At 41.0% G+C, this 18378-nt stretch overlaps 1 protein-coding gene across 1 annotated transcript in view; it reads left to right on the plus strand.

The window, feature by feature from the left end:
- The first annotated feature begins 1403 nt into the window (after positions 1-1403).
- Positions 1404-18378, plus strand: part of LOC127584904 (cAMP-dependent protein kinase catalytic subunit alpha-like) — a 156455-nt gene continuing 139480 nt past the window's right edge. The window contains exon 1 of the mRNA XM_052041894.1: positions 1404-1758. Within this exon, the coding sequence (XP_051897854.1) occupies positions 1647-1758 (112 nt within the window). The 5' untranslated portion in view covers positions 1404-1646. The remainder of the gene's footprint in view (positions 1759-18378) is intronic.

An 18378-nucleotide genomic window follows, 5' to 3' on the forward strand; every position in this document is an offset into this window, starting at 1 on the left:
GACTCTTAGCAGTGTGGAGGAACACAGCGATCTTGGGGTCCACGTCCATAGATCCCTCAAGGTTGATAGGGTTGTTAAGAAGGCGTATGGTGTGTTGGCTTTCATTAGTCTTGGGATTGAGTTCAACAGCCACTGGGTGATGTTGCAGCTCTATAGAACTCTGGTTAGACCACACTTGGAGTATTGTGTTCAGATCTGGTTGCCTCATTATAGGAAGGATGTGGAAGCTTTAGAGAGGGTGCAGAGGAGATTTACCAGGATGTTGCCTGGATTGGAGAGCATGTCTTATGAGGACAGGTTGAGTGAGCTAGGGCTTTTCTCTTTGGAGAGAAGGTGACTTGATAGAGGCGTACAAGATGATAAGAGGCATAGATCGAGTGGACAGTCAGAGACTTTTTCCCAGGGCGACAATGGCTAACACGAGGGGACATAATTTTAAGGTGATTGGAGGAAGGTATAAGGGGGATGTCAGGGGTAGGTTTTTTACAGAGAGTGGTGGGTGCGTGGAATGCACTGCCTGCAGTTGTGGGGACAGATACATTCGGGACATTTAAGAGACTTAGATACATGAATGATACAGAAATGGGGGGTAATGTGGGAGGGAAGGATTCGATAGATCTTAGAACAGGATAAAATGTCAGCATAACATTGTGGGCCGAAGGTCCTGTAATGTTCTATGTTGATTGATGATAATGATGCCAATATGTTAATCATTGACTTAAAGCAAGGCATCAATACATTAATCACTGGCTGAAAGCATGGTGCCAGCACATCTGTCACTGCAGGATTGGCATCATGTCAGGGTACAAGGGCGTGAATGGATAGATACATCATTTCACGTCTCATCCTGAGATTGGACTAACAATTTGCTGGCGTGAGTTCAAATTCTAACACAATGGCGAGGAAATTTAAATTGATAATTCAGTAGGCTGGAAATAACACGGCAGTGTCTTTAACGGTGGCCAAAAAATCCACCAGCTTGTGTCTTAAAATCCATCTGATGCAGTCTTGTGGGGTTGAGGAGGGAAATTCGCCCTCACCTCGTCCAGCCTGTGTGTGACCCCTGAGCCACTGTAATAGAGATAACCTCTGAAATGGCCTATTAACCCCCTCAGTTCAAGGAAAACTAGTGGATGGTAGGAGCTGACCTCTACCCGCGACGGCCACAGCCCCAAAACAAATTAAAACATCAAAATATCTTGCCAGCACGTCAATCACAAGCGGAAGGTGCGGCCTTACCCCGTCGCTCAGCAGAGGCAGGGCGATGGGATCACGTGATCTCTCCAGCAGGAGGCGGGATCTTTGTTATTGACAGATGTCCAGCCAATCCATGAAGGGGATTTGGGAGCTCTGGTGACGCCGCAGCATCTCAGCCTCTATGAGCGGTTGACGGAGCCGTCATGTTGACGGCTGCCATTGTGCGGCCTGCGGGTGGGGGGCCGGTCGCCTGAGTGGGCGCCGGGGAGGGATCGGCGCCGCGGGGATGGGCCCGGCGTCTCCACTCGGAACGCGCCGCTCGCCAATCGGTGGCCCGCCCCGCCCGTCAATCCGTCAACCGTAGCCAATCGGTGGCGCGGAGAGGCGGGCTGCTGCCGGCCGTGGTTTGGTGCCGCGCTGAGGTGGAGGGGGCGCGGGGTGGCGGTGAGATGAAGCTCTGGCGGCTAACGAGCCGCGAGTGGGCCAAGGAGAGCAACAGCAGCACCACCAGTACCGTCGCCTACAAGGAGCACATGACGAGGAGTCAGGAGCTGGAGAGCGGTGCGTGCTGGGGTTGATGTTGGGCGGGTGGGCTCCCTCTAAGGAAAGGCCTCTGTCCCCACCGCAGGCCTCCCCAGTCACTGAACTGTGTTCATCACCAATACAAGTAAAATGGGAGGCAGCCGACCTGTGCACAGAAAGATCCCACTGGCTGACACTGTCCCAGGCACAACTTGGTTTCCCCATCAAGTGCCCCCCCCCCCCCCCCCCATCTGGGAGGATGGGCAGAGACTGGGGGGCTTAATATCTCTTGGTGAAGGCTGCATCTCTGACAAAGCAGCACTCCTTGTGCTCCAGTGATTAGTGTGGGAGGAGAACCCACACACTGTGTGGAAAAGGATATTTAGATTAAGGACCATTAGACATTTTAGTAGGAGGAGGTAGTAGCCCTTAAGGTAAAATTAAATACTTTATCTGTCATTGTAATGAAGAGGCAGAAAAAGTGGAGGTGATGGAGAGTAGTCTTAAATGAGGAATTGCAAGAAATAATTTTTTGTATAAAAGTGTTTTGGAGAATTTAGTGGTTATGGCAGCCAGTGAACTGATAATCTACATTCAAAGATCTGGAAAGGGATGGAGATAATGGATCTGCTAGTTGTCATCTTCCAAGATTACATGGATTCTAGAATGGTTCCCACAGATTGGCACATAGCAATTGTAACACTCTTTGAAGGAGAGAGTCGGAGGGCTACAGACCAGATACTCTGACATCAATGATAAGGAAAATGCTAGCATCTTTCACTCAGGATGTGCCTACAGGGCAGGAAAAAGGTCAAGGGTATGTAGTGTCAATGTGAATTTATATGGCAGAAATCCTGTTTGATAATTGTTAGTTTCTTTGAGGTTGTATGGAGTGGAATAAGGAGGAGCTTGGATGAGGACTTTCAGCACGAGGCCTTTGTTAAGGTGGCACATTCAAGTAAGAAAATTAGAGCACATAGGATTGGCGATAATATACTGGTGTGGTGTGAGGACTGCCTAACAGACACAAGAGTAAGAAAAGAAATGCTCATTTTTGATTTGGTTAGTTGCGTCTGGTGGGATGCTGCATGAATTACTGCTGAGACCTTGCTAATTTACAATCTATAGTCAGTGATTTGAATGAGGGATCAAGTGCAATATATCCAAGTTGGCTGAGCCAAAGCTGGTAGCCATAAGAATTTGGAAGGATGTAGAGGTAGAGGGGCTTCAGGAGGATACAGACAGGCTAAGCAGATGAAATATGAGGAAAAGTGTGGGCATCCATTTAAGTAGAAAAATAGAAATGTAGAGTATTTCTTAAATAGCAAGAAATTGATGTTGGTGATCAGGGGGACTTGGGTTTCCTTGTAGGTGGATCATTGAGCATTACTGTGCAGGTACAGCAAGCTATTTGGAAGGTAAATGGTATGTTAGCCTTTGCTGCAAGAGGATTTGACTCCATCTCACCAGGGATCTGCATGATTTCAGTAAGGCAGCACCTATAATATAGTATACACATCTGGTCTCTTAATCTACGGAAAGATATACTTGCAAAAAAGGGAGTGCAATGAAGGTTACTACAGATTAAGCAGAGGGAAATTGGAGTCTCAATTTTTAGAAGAATGAGGCAATCTCATTGAAACATATACAGTATATTTGAAAAAAACTTTTGAGGATGATGTTCCCTGGGTTTGGGGTGTCTAGAACAAAATAAGGGAGTTAATCATTCAGAACAGATAAAAAGAAATTTTATTTACCTAGAAGGTATTGAATTCAGTTGCTGAATGTGTTAGGACAGAAATAAATCTATATTTGGATGTTCAGAGATTCCATGGATAAGGGTTTGGTGCAAGAAAGTGGCACTGAGGGAAAAGATTAGTTGTGATGGTATTGAATGGTGGGTCAGGTGTGAGCGGCTGAATGGCCTGCTATTTCTCGTGTTCTAACAACACGGTTACTTCTTGCATGCTCCAAATCTGATTTTCTGCATTCACCAAATCCATCAAAATTTTATTTCCCTGGAACTGAAGCTAACTGTCTTTTATATTCACTTTTACAGTATGGTCAGTGATCTTGGTAACCTTTATTCTGCAGCTGCATTACTCTCATAAATTTATGCTGTCTAATATTAATGAGTGTGGGAGGGGGTCCCAGTAGTCAGGGTCAATCATTCATTCTTTTTCTTCCTCTGAGCTAGTCAGAACACAGTGTTTGCAATGCACGGCAGTTGAGAGATGAGATTTTGAGGGATGAACAAACAATGCAGATGTAGATACCTTGATCTGTGCCTGCAAGATTGAAGTGATTCAAACTTGTTTTGCAGAGGATTCAGGCACATTTTTATTCCATTGAGCTAGATTTGAAATATTCCAGGAATGAAAGAATGTTTAACCACATAATACCAGAATGTTTTTTTTAAAAATATGGTTATGTACGTTCTCACTAGGGAGGTGACAGTAGGCGGGGAATTGTGCATAAAATTAAAATCCATATTTTCAGCTATTTTAATTACTGACATTCACAGATTTTTTGACTTCTGATTACAGACATGCAGCCATCAGCAAAAAATGATAAGAGTGGTTCTTTCCAAAGCTCTTACCCAAACGTTTCACCTGGACAAACTGGTGAAAATGTAATTCCATTTATCTTTGATCTGAGGACAATGTGCTCCTTGGCCCACAGTTTGGGGATACTCCGTGTCATCCTCTCTAGGTGACTTTTAAGATATGCCTTGGAAACCATTGTACTCTGCAGGGATGCCTACAGGTTCTGTATGAGGTGGGTGTTGATTTGTATATGCAACCTGTTTGGAAAGAGTCTTACTGCTGCTACTTTTTGTTGATTTCTAGTTTTAATTCAATTGTGCATGTTTAGTTTGAGATTTTCTTCTAACTATGGTGTTTCTCTCGCTGAGTGGATCTGGCTGCTTTTAGATGCATTTCTTTACCATTTGCATTCTTAAAAACTTTAGCTTCTGGCTCTTTTCTGTAGTTGACTTCATTTTCAAACCCTTCACTAGGGTTTTAATTGTGTGCAGTGCTTCTTCTCCTTGTATCAACACTCTGCAGTGAGTGCTTCAGAGCTTGTATTTATTGTGTGGCAATATTTTCTTAATCAGACACCTACAGGGCTCCCCTTGTTTCTAGCCCTGTGGATATTTCTTTTGTTTCTCCTTTGAAGGTGGAACAACATGAAAGCTGTCGATGGCTTGGACTGGAACCTCATGTCCGCCAGAGTGAAAGAAGAATGGTGACAGTAAAAGGAGTAATATTGTTTAAATGAATGTTTCCCATTCCAAATGGAAAAAATCTCACAGCTGACATTGGGAGAAAGGCTCAAAATGACTTCTATAAAGTTAACATGAAGAAAAAAAAGGCATTGGATGACTTTAATTAAAATAATTCAAATAAAATTACAGAATCTATTGAGAAGTTTTCAACCGCTGCATTTGTTTACAGGAATTTGTACAATATCAGTGTTTTTATATATTGGCCAAAAAATGGTCACAAAGGCTTGCCTCTTGTCTTGAAGCATGTTATTTGCCCTGATTTTTCAATTTTTAATCCATAAAACTGCTTTTGGAAGAACAAAGCTATTGATAGGAGTTGGTGGATGGGGGCAGATGGGAGAGTCTGCTTTAAAGGTTGAGCTGAAGATTTTGTCTTCTGCAAGACAACTTGTTCTTAGTGGCCCATTTTGGGCTTTGGTTGTCTGTGTTTCGCTGTCTAGTTTTCTTGATTCAGTTTTGAGCAATGGTGTGAAGGGTTGAATGAGGACTTTCATATCTGCTCAGTTGTTGCCTGTTAGGGTGCAGTGTGACTGGTGCTTGTTGTCCTTTGATATCTTATCCAACTGTTCATTTTTCATTTGTGAACCTAGCCCATGAGAAACAATAGGACAGGCGACCATGGGCCAGGGAAATGTTGCTCAACTCAGTCCAGCTATCAACATTCACAAGTGCATTTCCCAACAGGCTTGGTAGTAGATACACTGGCTCATTATCAACTTCACTAATCAGAGATTCAGGAATTGTCCCTTTATTGTCACCAAATTACGTTCAGTTAGCTCAGCACTTCAAGAATTAAACCAATTCTTTCTTTAGTCATGGTGGCTCCTTGTTAGTTTAACAAGGTGAACCAACAGGTAATCAGAGGATTTTTCTGACTAAAGTGGATGTGATGCAAATTGAAATTTGAGTCTCATTGTCATTTCATAAAATTAATATTGAAGTTAAATATCCTCAATTTGGAGTTGGATGAGCCCAAAGTCATGAATTTTAAGTGCATGTGTTTACAATACTACCATTACTTGCAAGTGCAAGTAATGCTTTTTGCATCAAAATGTCCTGGTTTAATCTTTTATAAACAAACCTGGAGATTCGTAGAAGTCAGTGTGCTCCAGAACTTTGAGAAAAGATAACATTCATTTGTGGTGGTAGTTGTCTGATGCTTTTTGGTTTGTCAAAATACTTGTGGGCATTCAGTACAAGTTGAGTGGAAATGTCATTCAATTAAATATTGCAAAGCTCAGTGTATCCCACCAACTTATTTTCTCACCCACTGGGTCTATTCCTCTCCCCTAGCAAATCCAACACTAAGCCAAACTGTGTAAGTTCTGTGCCCTAGCTAACCCTGAGTTGAGTGTCTAACCCCACGCTCTCTCCATCACTTGAATTGTCCTTGTCTCCACCCACCTCCAATGTAAAGCCTTCAGCTTGTCTGCAGCTGAAACCCTCATCTATATTACTTCGGCCTTTATAAACTCTGCTTCTCGTATTCTTGCATGTGTGAACCATTGTTGACCCTTCAATACCTCAGTCTTGACCTACATTTGCTCAGTCTAGCAGGACTTCAGTGTTGTGTTTGCATCTTTTGGTCTTGCAGTTTCCTATTTCTGTATTCTGCTCCAGATCTCTGCATTCCTCAGTTCTGGCCTCTGCATATTGCTGATTTGTACATCTATGTTGGCTATGCTGTCCGGGTGCTAAACATTGACACTTTTTTTATTTGCCTAACTTGTATGGCTTTTTACATTACATTCCTTGTTAAAAGCACTTTTTAAAAAAAAAGTTACTTGTTTTATCTCCTAAACAGTTCGCTGTTTTTTTATTAAGTTCCACTTAAGCTCTTTCTGGGGATATGGCAGATCTTTTATGAACTAGTCATCATGAGGACTTTGGGATTAGTTTGTATTATTAATTTAATGATTGCAAATGGCTCTAAAGAACAATATTATCTCTTTGCTATCTGTGCACATGATCATCTTGCTGATATTGTAGTTTTCTCAAGGTCTGTGGCTTGTGGATTGTAAAGTTACTCAAAATCTTGGTAAATTCCGATGTTCATAAGATGAGGTTTACCATACTATTCACTTACCCCTTTAATGAATCTAGTGTTTTCATATGTGCTCACATTTAATTTTGCACTTAACTTTCATTTTGGCCAGTCTTGGCATATTGTGAACCAGTGATCCTATTATTGTTTAAATACACATTCTATTTTCATGGTTAAAGGTGTATTTTTATTTTTGTTATTCTGTGACCAGTCCTCGTGGCCCTTTATTGTGTACCTCAAACTTGCTGACTTGGTGCTGTAATGTAGTAACAGTCTGAACTGTAAGTGCAAGTCTTTGGAGTGGAATTTGAAACCCACAGCCTGCGGAATCCATGGCAAAAATCCTGCTACCTAAGCTGCAACTGACACGTTGCATCTTTTACTCATTTGCCGGTGTTACTTAATCTGTAGATAATGTAAAATTTGTGTTGATTATTATTTGGGTGTATATTTGTTGGGTGTATTTGGCAAAGTGGTTTGACTGCAAGTAATAAAGAAGGTAAGTTTGTGCTAACAGGAAATAGTTGGCTTTGACGCATGATGCCCTGTAGGTGGTGGTCTTGTTCCAAAGTTCGTCCACCTTTTTCAAATCTATCCTGTTTCATGACATCTTTCTGGAATTGTGAATTAAATTTGCTTTTCATAGATGGGACATCATAGTTTTAAATATTTTTAGTTATTTAAGTTGCACCTTTTTAAGGCCTTTTATCAAATTTCCATTCCATTTTTCATTCAGAAACTAGCAGAAGACTTGTACAAATATAATGTATGAGTTGCCTTATTTATGCACTATGTAATCAATAGAATAATGTAGCCTGGTAAACTGCTTTTTTTAAAAAAATAACGGCGTCTGAAATATTTAAATTGTTGGGAATTTTTTTTTTGGAGTTGTGCTTTTGTGTATAAATATCTAATTAATCTGTGATTGCTATTTATGTTCTGAAGGTGTCTTTAATTTCATGAAGCGTCTACACTTAAATTGCCAGGATGCAAAGTGAAAATATTTTCATTTTAGGATGCTACTTTTAATAGAATGATTGGTAGTTCTGGCCAAGGGTTTCAGACCCAAAGTATTGACTCTTTCTCCTACAGATGCTGCCAGACCAGAGTTTTTGCAGAGTTGTGTTTTTTTTAAATCGGGTTTCCAAGATTTGCAGTTGTTTTGACTTTGATAGATTTACTTTTTGTTTCTGACTGCCTGGACATCAGACTCTCCCAGATCACTTAGTACTGTACTGCACCATACCACCCAACTCATTATAGTCCATTCATTCAGAATACCCTGATTGCGTTTGTGTTACCATCTCAAAGGTTGTGTTTGTCTCTGGAGAGCTGATAATTATTTGCAAAATGGGAGGGCCAATGATGCCAGTTTCAGCCATTATGACATCTACCAAGTTAGCTTTAGCACTGATACTGAACTGAACAAATGTTGCCCAGTAATAGAGAGCAAGAGTATTCATCTCATGAGAAAATGTCTAGCATGTTGGCCTTTGATATTAGAAAGCTGCTTGCTGGATTAAATAGAATGGAGATGTAAGGCATTCTCTCTTATTTGAAACTTGACACTGCTGTTTGTCCAGTCTGCCACTGAAGTCATAGGGGATCGCGTTATCCGCACTGCTTGTAATGTTTGTTGCTTGCATGCCCTATTGATTATCTTAACAATGCATTGTTTGTTAAATTTTCTCCCCCATCTCTATTTTCTCCAAGTTTCTAGTGTTTTCTCCAAGCTGCTAGCAATTTGGCAAGGGCCATGGGTCATCTGGGACCTTGGGTTGGGAACAGTAGTCTAATTCCTTGATGTTTATTCCAGTTTCCTTAAATGAGGAATTGGGGTACATCAAAGTCAAATTTAAGTACAGAGAAAGATTATGCAAACCTTTTAAGTAGGAGCCAGGACAAGTGTTCTGTGGAACTTTAGAATGCTGTGTTTGTGTATTTCTCATTGCAGGCTGAACAAAGTAGAGCATATGTGACAATGAGCAAGGATATGAGCTGGGCTTGGGTGCATGTGATGTCATTGCCCTCTCCTATTGGGCTGGGAGGTACCACTTGTGATTATCACAGTGTTCAGAACTCCAACTAAGCATCATAAACTTGCTATTGGCCAACTGTTTCCTGTGGGGGGTGGGGAAGTAAGTGGCTTTGCAGCAGTAACACTGAAATCCAGTTTTTTAAAAAAATTATTTGTTTTTTATCATGCTGATTAATTCTTTTCAGTAATTGCTCATCAAATGGATCTTCAAACCTTATTAGTGATTTGGGGATGCAACCGATGGAGTCTTTCAACTGATGTTACTGGGAAATAGTTACATCAATTTCACCTTGCTGGGCTGATCAAAATACTTGATGTTCACACCATATGACAGCAAATCTAACACTTGCACCACTTTGTGAGGAAAATAAATCCCAGTTTCCTCAAAACTCTTAAAATACTCTCCTCTCTAGTCATCCTCTTGTCTGTGGCAGTTTGTATGCTCCTGCTGTTTGGCTGCCATAAGGATTGTCTTTGCAGGTGTATGATCTCCTCTGAGTACTGCTTGGCAAAGTGCAGTAGAATGATGCTTCTCCCATGGAAAGTCCTGTTTCAGTACATCTTTTGAGGTGGAAACTGCCCTAACACTGGGACACACTTGTTTTTACCTTTTTTTTGTAATCTTTGTAGGGACTTTATATAGTGCTACTGCAACACTGGCATGAAAAAAAGTGAAATCTAGTTTCTAGTATCAGTTCTATGCTGAAGTCTCTTCATTAATATCCTTGCCAACTGGGATCTATCAAAACATTTCTCTCTCCTGAGCAACTTCTCACCCTTTTGAAATGTGCACCTTAGTCTTCTTACCCTTCTCACTCAATATCCTCCACAACTTTTTGAATATAACATTTCTTAACCACATTTATAACCATCTTGACTTGGTGAATGACAAATAATGTTAATGGAAAAGTGCAGTGTTATTCATTTGGGTATAGAAATGCTAAACATAAGCTTCTTGGGGAAAAATAAAACATGCATGGAAAAGAGCAATCTGCTTTTTGGTACCTGGGGTGTCTCAGATTCATGAGCAGTGTTGTGAAGTGATAGCTAGAATTTGTACCAAAAAACGGTATTAAGCGATATGGGGAAAAGACAGATTTGTAGTTAGGCCACAGATCTGGAGGATCTTATTCAATGTCAGAGCAGGTATGAGATAGTAAGTAGCTCATCCAGGAGTGAATGGGATGTAGAGCTAGTTTATATAACAATAGAATACAAGATACAGCAAAGTCTTGTCCTTCTACGAAAACCCTTGGTCTGTAAATTAAAGTAGTTGGGCAGCATCTGTGGAGAGAAAAACATAATTAATGTTTGATCTTAGACCAGAACTGTTCTGCTGAACAACTATTGACCTGAAACATCAACTGTATTTCTCTCTCCGCAGATGCTGCCTGACTAACTGTGAGTATGTCTGGCAGTTTGTTTTTATTTTAGGTTTCCAGCATCTGCAGTTTTTTTCTGCTTTTTAAATTAAAATACCCACTGCATCATAGAGTACAGAGTGATACTGAAGTTTAGGAATGGGTGCAGGGAGCAACCACTAGATTAATTCCTAGTTTTTTTAAAAAAATTCATTCAAGGGATGTGGGCTTTGCAGACGAAGCCGGCATTTAATTGCCCATCCCCATTTGAAATAGTAAGGCGGGCTATTTCTTTAAAGGTCCATATATTTATTGGATTGTTAAATGTTAGTGAAGGGGAAAAATATGTGTTTAAGTGAACAGAAGTGGTTTAAGTGTCAGTAAGTAAGCCTTCCCAGAAAATACTGTACAAGTAAATTAGGTTCTTTGTGATTGATGACAATGCTGGTTTACTAAATTCCTCAATGAGAGAACAATCTGTTGTCCAGGGCGGAGATGGTCCCAGTCTTGCGTAAAAGTAGGTACTGGAGAAAATTGTCAAAGCTGGAGAAATTTTGAATTCTTGAGTGGTGAATCAGAGGAATTTCCCTATTTTTTTTTCCCCACAACTTGGCTTGTGTATATTTTCCAGGAGATTGCAACCTCTGGGATGGGGTATTGAATATAGTCTTGTGGGATAGACTGAACAGTGGGTGTTTGTTTGTATGTTGTTTATAACTCCTGTGACAACTCTACTTCATAGTCTTGATCATTGACTGCATCCACATTATTACCATGTACATTCCCATAAACATTTTCAACCCCATATCCTTCTGCAACCAGGGTTAGAAAATACTTTTTTTACAATTGCATTTTAGAGATTCAGTAATCTATTTTTTGCCTTCCACTTGCCGCATTAACGCTATTGTTTGATGGTCTTATCCTCAGCAAGACTTGTGTCTCCTACACTATTCATTCTCTGTCTTTTCTCCCTCAGGCAGCTTAGAAGTCAGCAATTTTGTGGCAATTGGAGTTGAGGGTTCAGCAGATGATATAAAAAGGACAAGATGAGGATAGGTTGAGTGAGCTAGGGCTTGTGTCTTTGGAGAGGAGGAGGATGAGAGGTGACTTGATAGAGGTGTACAAGATGATAAGGGGCATAGATCGAGTGGACAGTCAGAGACTTTTTCCCAGGGCAACAATGGCTAACACGAGGGGACATAATTTTAAGGTGATTGGAGGAAGGTATAAGGGGGATGTTGGAGGTAAGTTTCTTTTTACACATGGTGGGTGTGTGGAACACACTGCTGGCAGAGGTTGTGGGGGCAGATACATTAGAGATATTTAAGAGTCTCTTGATAGACATGAATAATAGAGAAATGGGGGGCTATATGGGAGGGAAGGGTTAGATAGATCTTAGAGCAGGATAAAATGTCATCAGAACATTGTGGGCTGAAGGGCCTGTACTGTGCAGTAATGTTTTATGAATTTGGAGCAGGAATTGGCAGGGATGGTAAGGGGGTGGGGGAGAAAGAGAAATGCGTAGACGTGGCATGACATTGAGGGCTAGATTAGGAGAGAATAATGAATATAGATTTGGCTATGTACAATGCAGTTTCCACATCAAATTCTACCAGGTCTTGCTATCTTTTACTGTATCCTAATATCACTAGCACACAAAGATAATCTTTAGCTTCCCAAGCATGGTACATAATCCTGACTTTTACAGCTGACAATAGTCAGCCAAGCCATTTGCCTCTTTTGTCAAGAGTCTTCTCTATCCTTCCCCTAGTTAGAACATCTCTACCAATGGCTTCTTTATCCTTCTTACCATCTTCACCTTGGATTCCATCCAGGGATCAATGGTCTCATGTATCTGCTGGCTCTCCAAATGACCCCATCTGCAGACATTGAGTAGTCCACATTATCACCGACAGCCACTCCTCCATCAGTTGATTGCCCTAAACATCTGATTCTTGATGGACTGCGATTTCCTCCACCTAACTCTAGGCAAGTGAAGCCATATCTTTAGCATCCAGCTCAAATCCCAGCCATCACCACCTGTTCTGTTGCTTCCATATCCAATTAGTGGCTTAGCAGTAGTTTGACAATCAATTTGTTGAAAGCAGGAATCCAGCTTCTTATTCCCTACCATCCAGGAAGATGTTTATGGATTTGATAAGGTCTCTGTATTTTGTAAAGCTTGCATCTAGCTTATCAACAAGCTTGTTTCTATGGTTAATTTCACGAGGCTCCAGATGAATCTTTCGCCTGTAATCTTAAGATTTCCTGCCTGGAAATTTCAGGTTGATCAGGGTATCCCATTGATTTAATACTCAATTGACTCCTTCAGAGCTCCAGACCCAGATTTGGGGTTGCTCCTTAGTAGTTAGCTTCCCTGGTGGTCATTTGGAAATGACGTAAAAGGCATTATGCCATTTCTGTCTTGTGGCTGATGTATCTCCGAGAGGAAGGCCACATTCTTACAAATCAATCACATTCACAACCATTTGTGATTCCTTCTTTTGTGATTTGTGTAATGTACCCAAGATCTTTCCCAGCAATCAGTGCTGTCTACTTTGACGACCGAGAATTAATGTCTGTTATTGCTTCCCGTGGCACTGTTGTGTTGACGATCCATTTGTTTATGAATGATAGACATAATGGGGATCAATCTTTTCTCTCTCCACAGACAGGAGCACAGATCTTATTTTCCTCTTGTACTGACAAAGTTCTTCACTTCACAACGTCAAGCTTCATGCCCTCCTGAACAAGGATGCTTGTCTTAAATTCCTTTGTGTTTAAGCTCTGTTCCACCTTGGTTCCTACATTGAATTGACTTTTTAAGTCATGTCTCTTGCACATTATGCAGCAGTGCATTTTTTTTGTTATTTCCTATATGTGGAGGAGGAAAATCTGATGCAAGATATCTTTAGTAGAGGAATAAATAACTTCATCCCTCTATAAGTCCTACACCTAGAGGGGATGCATCACTCCAGTGTTGATGAATGTATCTTGAACTGAGTAGACCCCATGGCCTGAAGTTCCCTCCCAATATCTCCTCTTTTTAAGATGCTCTTCAAATCTGCTACCTTGACCAAGTTTTGGCCATGTAGATTCATTACAGCACAGAAGGTGGCCATTAAGTTCCAGTATCTTTGTTGTTTATTTGATAATGCTATTGCCTTTGAACTTAATACATTAAAGCTAATAACTACAAAGAATAATCGAATAACCCTGTGCATTCTTATTGCCATAGTCTATGACAGTAGTCTCTTAAAGGACATTCAAGTGACTTTCCCACTACTGCATGTTTGGTTGCATGTGGATCTTGTACATAGGAACATAAGAAATAAAGACCAGTAGGCCATTTAGCTCAAAATCGTAGCTGACCCCTCATCTCGGTGCCATTTTCCCGCACCAGTCTCATGGTTCTCTTAATATCCAGAAATCTAATGATTTGGTTTGAGGTTCATCCTTTAATAACACCCTACTAATAATGATTGAAAGGAAGTTGACCACTTGATACAAAAAATTGTATTCTATAATTCTATTAGCTCCGCACTGATGTAGCAAAGCAGGACAGGATATGTAAAGAAGATGTTGCACTTCTCTGGGTAAGCACCTTCACTGACGCCAAGTGATAAACCACAAATCACTGTGTGCTTCTGAAACCAATGGGTTAGTGAGCACATTGAGACTTTTTTTGTTTTGGTAAGAGCCTCAAGGATTTCCCGTCAAGTGGGTGTGTTTGTATTTGTCATTAAGAAAATGGCAGATTGCATTGAAGGATTGCCAGTGTTAGCCTCCATGTCCCAAGGCATTGGGAAGGAAATAGATTGGTATGAGTGACCCTTATCTCTTTTCAGTGACTGTTATCCTGTAATGTGATGTGTGATTGCCTGAGGGTGCAGGATTGGATTTGGCTGCAATACCATATCTGAACAATTTTAAGTCGCATCACTTTGGGTGCTTGATGATTAGGCAACATCCTGCATATGTGCATTTGTAGAACTCTTCCCACAGTGTGCTTTGATCTAGAGAAAACTAGTGCAGTAGTTGGAAATGTATTTGGTAGAGTTTACTGAGGAGCAGTGCCACAATTCCAGAAAGATTTTGCATGGACGTGGCTAAGTGGTTTGACAAATTGAAATGAAACTTTCCCCCTCGATCAATCAAAATGTTCTCTTTAATGGTTGTCCACGATTCCTTTCTCTTTCTGGTTCAGAGCACATATGTGTTACTGTATCTGCAAGATTCTCATAAATCAAAAACATTTTGGGAGTGATGCACCAATTATCAGCTGAAACTGTAAAACATTTCAAGGCAGGAAAAATGGTGAACATCAAGAAAGAAGCACAATGGGGGAAAGGGATTAAAACTTTGATTTAACTGCGGCAGTTGGGGCCAGGGGTGGGGGGAGATGTTGTGGGAAGAGTCAAAACTGGTATAGTGATTGCTATCCAGGAGTCAAGACCTGGCATCCAAATAGTTCTGCACCTCAGCTTCTGTCTAGATATTGCAGTATTGAATTCAACAATTTCAGGTGCATGGTTTTTCCTGTTTGTGCCAGTACTGGCCAATTCTGATGCAAGGTCATCCACCTCTAACATTAACTCAGTTTTTAACCTTTCCACAGATGTAGCCTGATCTACTGGGTGTATCCAGAATGCATATATTTGATTCCCTGCCAACGTGTTCTTTTGTTTCTTTTCTCTCTACCTGCTGGCACTGAAAGTAATTACATTGCCAGGACAACCTTGTCTCCACCCTATCACAGATATTCTTCCTCCACTCCCTGCTGCAATTTAAAATGTATGTAGTTTCTCATAGTGGCAGACCTGATGTCAGATCAATGACCTGAAGCGTTCAACTTCTGCCCCCCTCTTCCTCCACACACACTATCTAAAGGGGAGATAGTCATGCTTGGATGAAGAATGCAAAGTTGCATAAATAACTACTGTCATGTGTGCTAGTATTGATTTTCTCTATTTACTTTACCGAAAGTAAGAGGAGTTTTAAAGTTTTCAGTATATTTACTTCCAGAGCCCTTAAAATTGGTACATTTTGCCCTGGCGTGTAATCTTCAGTCAGGTACTATCAGAATTGCTGTAATTGAATTTGTAGACACATTTGCATTAAGTCAGGTAGAGGTAGGTTGTTAGAGCAAAGATGCTCCTAATGGAGCTGATGCCTACTTTCCCCAATAGTCTTGGCATTCTTTAAAGTCCAAGTCAGGCATAAATGTCTGACAGCCTAGTTATAGGAATTTTGAAACAAAGTAGTTTTAGTAGTATTTGTAATTATGCTGTTACAATCTTTTTTGCAGTAGTGAGTGGGTAATTTCTAAAAATGCAGAGTATTCTGTTGGTTTGACATCTCTTAACTTTCATTCCAAATTTTTTATGAAAATGTTGCTTATTTTTAATTGGTATTTATTGACATCTTAAGATTTTGACATTTGAACTAGTCAGATCAATATAACACCAAAGTGACTAAAATGTTATTAAAGCCTGCAATGTATGCCAAATGAATCCTCAACCCAGTGTTTAATTACCGTTATTCTAACTGAAATATACCATAGTTAGGCTACACGTTTGCCTTGGAGTACACCCTCAGTCCAGTGATGAGTATCTGTGGGAATATTGTCACTGACTTCTAAGTGTCTGAGCATTAAAAAAAAAGTACTGCACACACTGGAAGTTTAATATTCCCATATTTTAGTCAGTGACAAAGAAGAAGAGTCCCTATAGAGCTCCCATTCTCCAACTGGTGCCTGCGCAGAGTGCAGGCGAGGGTAAAATGCTCCCCTTGTCTGGTGAGTGCCATTAGAGCACAGCAGGAGCCTTCTCCCTCTGACAAGTTCCACTGAGAGTGTTGGGATGGTGCTTCCATTGCAAAGGGTTGGTGAGGGCTCCTCTTCCAAGTCGGGAAGGAGCATGACTCCTACTGTCCGGTGGGTGTCACCGTTATTCCGGTGAAGTTGGTATTCGTGTTTGAGTGAACGTCTAGGTTTAGAACTTTAGATGTTCCAGTGATAGTGGGGTGGAACTGTGAGCTTGCTGAATGACTTTAATGTCTTTCTGATTATTCTCATGCCTGTCTGCTTTTAATGAACTGATACTGAAAGCCGTTTCCTCGTAATGCAGTGCATATCCTCTGGATGACATTGAAAACTGAAACACACAGCTATACAAGCTTTATGGAGGATATGATGCAGTTTTTAATTCCATGTTTAATTTCTGACAGTGATACATATATATATCAGAATTAATGTTTACTTTTTTCCAAGGACTAAAGGGACAACCTAGTATACTTTTTTTAAAAAAATGAAATTAAGGGCCTGGATATTTCTGTAGGATTTTGAGGCAGGAGGCGATACCATTGCCTTGGAGGTTGAGGGTCATGTTGCTCTCTAACTATATGGTGATCTCATCAATTGTTGATTTTTTTTTAATATAACACACCAAAATAAAACAGCATTCCTGTAATGGCCTTTACAGAAAGCAAAACATGATATCAAAATGTAATACTGTGTGGGGGGGGGAGGGGGGAGGGAGGGAGGGAGGGAGAAGTATTTTGAAGATCATCTTAACCTTAACTCTGTATTTGGTGTGAGCATCCCGCAGCAAAGTGGGTACAAACCTGGTGGTACAAGAGGTTGAGAAGGCCATTAAAACTGCTGAAAAACTATCTCTGGAGCAGATGAAATTCTTGCTGAAAATACTAAAACATGGTGGGAAAGTATTCTGGCACAAATTCACTATCTCCTCACCCTCACCTGGAAGAAGGACATGCCAGAGGATGTCAGACGTTGAAATTGTGACTGTCTTCATAAAAGGAGACAAGTCTGATTGTAGTAATTAGGGTGGTGTCTCTGCTGTCTGCCACAGGGAAAGTCATTGCAACTGCCTTCTCCCAGTGGCTGAAGAAATCCTCCCAGAATCGTAATGTGTATTTTTGTCCATTTCAAGAGAGAAAATGTGCTCTAGCTTCACTGAGCAAAAATGGAAGAAAGGTATCAGAAACAACACTGTGCATGCCCTTTGATCATGGAGAAGCCTTCAATTCCATTAACAAATGGGGAGAATTCTCAGTTATACCCAAATTTGACAGTTCTGAAACTTTTTTTTTGTTGCATGATGTATGCAAGCTGTATTTCTAACCAATGGGTCCATCACAGACTTGATTCCAGTGCAGATTGTGGTCTAACAAGGCTTGACTTCAAACTAGCCCCATGCTTATAGTAATTCCTGGCCTTCTGCATGCTTTGGAGATGGAGACAGCCTACAGTGATCACCTTCTCCAATGCTTCAAGTATAACCAATGCTGCTGGCTCCAAATCTATCAATGGTATTGGTGAAACTGTCAGTGTACTCTCCCAGGTCAGCAACCAGGCTCTGATCAGGATCAACCTGATCAGGTCTGATGGGTTGGTCAGTTTGCCCACACTGCTTTATATGTATGTCTGACACTAGACACCTGAAGCAAACACACTAAATGTTGTCATGGCAAGAGTTAGTGGGACTGAAAATGCTTCAAGGATATTCTCAGAAGTCCTTTTTGGGAGGTAGGGAGGGGAGGGGTGGGGGGGGGTGGAGAAGGGGAGAAATTGTAACATTTACACTGACTGCTGGGAATCCCTTGTCTGTGACTGCTCAAAATGCTTCAAAAGCTATCAAGCACCTGTAGTTTCTATGGATGGAGCATGCAAAGGTCAAGTGCAAATAGTGGAAGGAGTATATAACATCTCAAGTCATCTACTCTCTCTCCCCACAATGCACCATCTACCCTATCTTATCACCTCAATACCCACAGAACTAGTAACAGCAACTTGCCCTTAGCCTTGACAAACTGCACAATAGAACTTTGTGCATGTTATTTGGCTTGGGAGTAAGTTTTCTGAATGCCATTAACAAGGATATAACGACAAGAGCATGATAGAGCA

Source organism: Pristis pectinata, chromosome 31, assembly GCF_009764475.1.
Source record: "Pristis pectinata isolate sPriPec2 chromosome 31, sPriPec2.1.pri, whole genome shotgun sequence".
NCBI lineage: Eukaryota > Metazoa > Chordata > Chondrichthyes > Rhinopristiformes > Pristidae > Pristis > Pristis pectinata.